Source organism: Cucurbita pepo, chromosome LG17 (assembly GCF_002806865.2).
Source record: "Cucurbita pepo subsp. pepo cultivar mu-cu-16 chromosome LG17, ASM280686v2, whole genome shotgun sequence".
NCBI classification, from domain to species: domain Eukaryota; kingdom Viridiplantae; phylum Streptophyta; class Magnoliopsida; order Cucurbitales; family Cucurbitaceae; genus Cucurbita; species Cucurbita pepo.
The window spans coordinates 2,291,786-2,296,124 of record NC_036654.1 but is presented as its reverse complement, the minus strand read 5'-3'; the positions used below and the strand labels follow the sequence as shown (position 1 = coordinate 2,296,124).

General features: G+C 37.3%; 1 protein-coding gene across 1 annotated transcript; it reads right to left on the bottom strand.

The window, feature by feature from the left end:
- Nucleotides 1-1,203: 1,203 nt before the first annotated feature.
- LOC111778730 lies at nt 1,204-3,512 on the bottom strand. The gene is made up of 7 exons (XM_023658706.1): nt 3,309-3,512; nt 3,156-3,242; nt 2,881-3,084; nt 2,014-2,178; nt 1,889-1,942; nt 1,665-1,811; nt 1,204-1,581 (listed from the first exon to the last, which is right to left on the bottom strand). Exons 1-7 carry the CDS (start codon nt 3,510-3,512, stop codon nt 1,204-1,206), a joined length of 1,239 nt encoding a protein of 412 aa, XP_023514474.1.
- Between the last annotated feature and the right edge of the window lie 827 nt (nt 3,513-4,339).

The window sequence follows — 4,339 nt, the reverse complement described above, 5'->3', positions numbered from 1 at the left end:
AGCAGAGACTGTGGCACGTGCATAGGGTAGATTCATATTTAAATTTCTAGTCTTAAGTTAGAATAGGTTGTTTTGCATTTCATTGTTTTAAATTATTTTGTATTTGTTTTTGTTTTCTCTAAATTTCAGTATTTCATATTTAAACACGTAAGACCATGGCTGTGTTTTCCAGAGAAGAAGTTGTTTGAAACGTTTTTTTAGAAGTGTACGTTATCAATTATGTTCATGTAAGAGTTATATTTTCGCATTATAGATGAGCATGAGACGTTAGTAGCGACTCTGAGTATGTGGAATTAAATCTATCCCAAGAGCAGTACGTTGAGAAGGTGTTGTCCAAATTCAAGATGAATGATGCTAAACCCAGGACTACCCCCTTGGCAAATCGTATTAAATTGTCAAAGTGGCAATCTCCCAAGACAGTTGAGGACCGTGAGCACATGGCATCAGTTCCTTGCGCTTATGCAGTTGGGAGTTTCATGTATGCTATGGTCTGCACTAGACTTGGTATAACACATGTAGTGGGAGTTGTTAGCAAGTACATGACAAATCTAGGGAAAGAACATTGGGAAGCTGTGATGTGGCTTCTGAGATATCTGAGAGGTACATCCAATACTTCACTTTGTTATGGTAATAGCTATATATATATATATAATAGATGGTTAAATGTGGTAAAAGACATATAATAAACTGAAGCATGTATATATCCTAGCTTTGAAAATGTACTCTTCTCCGTCTTTGAAAATGTACTCTTCTCTATTGTACATACTAAAAAAATTTAAATCCATTAGCCAGAGTTCTCCTTGCATTCTCTCTCTCCTATTTCATGGGTGTGTGCGTTGTTTGTGATCCTAACAATTTCCTCTTTTATTCTGTATTTAAATGGGATTTTATCTCGAACTTGTTAGCTATTAAGGTCTTCACACTCTCTCCCATCTTGAGCTTATTTTCACTCTCTCCCCCATCAACCTATTTTCACACTTTTATTGTGCTCATTTGGAAGACGTCTCCACAAGTTAAATGTTGAGTTTTAATAAATACGAGAGCCATAGTCCAATCTGTATTTCTTTCATAAAAAATTTACAATACAATGGTCTCACTTCTTCTCACATTTTAGTGATCTAAATTTGAAAGGACCAAAAATAAAAATAAAAATAAAAATAAAAATAAAAACCCCAAATTGACCCCTCAAGAAAATTAAATTAATTAAGGGCACTTCACATTTCTTCCCGGCCCTCCGTAGTAAAAATAATTTCCCCAAACTCTATTAATCCGAGGTTGAATATTATAGCAATTTGGATGATCTGCCACAACCTTCAAATTGGACAATGGAATCAAACTATTATCCCAATTCATAACCTTCAGATTTCGAAAATAAGAAGCTTTTTGGAATCCTTCGCCTGCGAAATGCCCGCTCCCCATTTCTGTCGCCGTGTGAAATCCCCACGCCCTCGAATTCACCACCTCTCCGCCAAACTGTATCGTCGTTGCGTGGCTTTGAAGGTGAGTGAACAAAAACGCCGGCCAGTACCCGACCATCTCACCCGACCCGAATTCCAACCACCAATTCCCATTCTTCGGATCCTTTGAACAACCACAGACAACAACCCCCAATTAAAATTGGACTCACAATCTTCAAGAAAAGGCATGAAATTGAAATGGGTTACCTTCCGAACCAGTAAACTAATATCGAATTGGGCGCCATTGTAGGAGGAAGTTGGAGCAATTGCAGCTCCAATGGCGATTCTACGGTTGGTTTGAACGAAGCCTGGACAGAGTAAATTGTAGCAGCCTGTTGCTTGATATGCGTCGGCCTGTTCATCCAAAAAGTTACGGTCATTTCATTTTCAATCTGATTTTGTTGCTAATTTTTATGTTTTAATATTCTTACTGTCCAATAAGTGAACAATCTTGGATTGTTGTCTCCATACAGCTCTGGGTCAACCTGTAGAGAAAAGTTAGGCATATAATTGAAATTTGTATGGACTAGAAGATTGATTCGGTTTAAAAAGTTGCCTGCCACCCAGCTTCAATGGTATTGAGATCACGTGGGAATGAACCGGAGACGAGCCACATTTGTGAGAGGCTGAACTCATTCCGATAGCTGACCCGCGGCTTCCATACGTTCATGCTTGCCTGGGCTCCGTAGTACTGTCCTCCACTTACCAACCCCACTGCATACTGGCACCAACAAAATTTACATTCATTTCAATCTTGGTTTCTCCAAAATCTTAACATTCATAAGGGATGACACAGATTTTGGAGAAAAAAGACGTGAGATCCCACATCTGCTAGGAAGGAGAACATCGGTTAGGGAGAAGAACGAAACACCTTTACGGGTAGAACGAAACACCTTTTACAAGATTGTGGAAACCTCTTACAAGCTTAGACTTTTTAAAAATCTTGAGAGAAGCCCGGAAGGTTAAAGCCCAAAGAGGATAATATCGGCTAGCAGTGGGCTTGGGCTGTTTGGTATCAGAGCCAGACACCGGGCGATGTGCCAGCAAGGAGATTGAGAGCCAAAGTGGGTGGACAAAGGCGGTAGGACGCGGGGCCCCGAAGGGGCTAGATTGGGAGGCCCCACTTTGATTGGAGAAGGAAATGATTGCAAGAGTGTGGATTGTGAGATCCCACATTGGTTGGGATGAAAACGAAACACTCATTATCAAGGTGTTTAAGCCTCTCACTAATAGACTTGCACCCGAAAGGGAAAAGCCAAAAGAGAACAGGCCCCGAGAGGGTGGATTGTGAGATCCCCACATTGGTTGAGAGAAGAACGAAACACCTTTTTTATAAGAGTGTTAAACTTCTTCCCGGAAAAGGAAAAGCCGAAAGAGAACGATATCGACTAGCTAGCTGAGTTGAATTTGGTTAAAGACTAACCTCATGGCCTTTGCCGAGAGAGTCTCTTCTTACTTTTCTTCCAAATCTCTGAACTGAACTCGCTCTCAACATATCCTTTTCCGTCGTTCTTCTAATCGGAATTGTCCCCTCTGGGCAGAATTCTCCAGACATGCTCCATAATTGGAACATTTCTGTCTCCACCTTACCGGAATGGCTCTGGTTAGACGGTCTCTCCGGCAGATCCTGAAACAACATTTCCACAATTAAAAACAAAACCCATTTCGAAAATTTAGCCACTGATCCCTTGAACTTACCAATGGCTTCTTTCCTTTGAGCAATGGATGATCAAAAGCTAGCTGTAGATGAGTTTCAACACAATCTATAAAGTCACCATCCGGACTCTGCACCCAAATAAAAGCATAATCATCAAGCTCCAAAACAGAGGAGATTAAACAAGAGTTATAGACCTGAATGGTTTTGACAGGGAACTTGTTCATTCGGTTAAGATTAGCTTGAATAAGCTTCAGTTTCTTCAACTGATTCTCCGACCAGAACACCGCTGTATGGTTATTGGGATGGATGTTTTTGTCGGGACGACAAATGGATGAAACGACAAGAAGGGAAAAAACAAGAACAGGAAGAAGAGGAGGGTGGAAAGTTTTAGAATCCATATTTAATCAAAGGAAAAAAAATAAAAAATAAAAAACATGAGTTGTTGTCTTTTGTGTTTGTATTTCTTCTTTCTTCATATAATATATATATATATATATATATATATTGGATAAAGAACAGAACAATGGGAATTAACTCTTTCATTCTTTTTGTGGCTTAAAGTCTGGTCCNAAAAAAAAAACAAAAAAAAACAAAACAAAAACATCATTTTAGCAATTTTAAGTTTGTAATTCAAAATTAAATTTAAAATTGGAATTGAATAGGTTATGGTTTATTCTTTTTGTAGTTTTTGTCCGCTGCCAATATATTTATGAAATTGTTTAGTTGAATTATTATTGAAGTCCGGAAATAATTTAATTACATTAAAAATTATTCTTGTTACCTAAACAAAGACAATGTCTTTAGTATGAATGCAAACATGAAATGGATCCCTAAATTTGTGAAAATAATAGTTTAGGACAAAAATATGTATGGTATCAAAAAGCTAATTTTGAATATTTTTTTTAGGTTTGTTTGAAAGCCTCTAGTGGGGTTTTAAGTTTGTTGTTTTATAATTTATGAATGACTTCGGTGTTGTTATGTTTCATAATTTATTGAGGCGGTAGTATATGCTCTTGAGTAAATTTCAAGTATGAAATTTATGATGATATATTAAAATGCATTGATATTATTATTTGGACATATGTATTACTTTAGTTTTTATGAATTTCGTACCATCTTTATTGAAATCATCATAAAAAATGGGTGTTTTTTGGCCTTTGGCCCCTAATCTAATTAATTGATGTTTTGATGATAACAAACCTACTTAATTATTAACAACTTATCA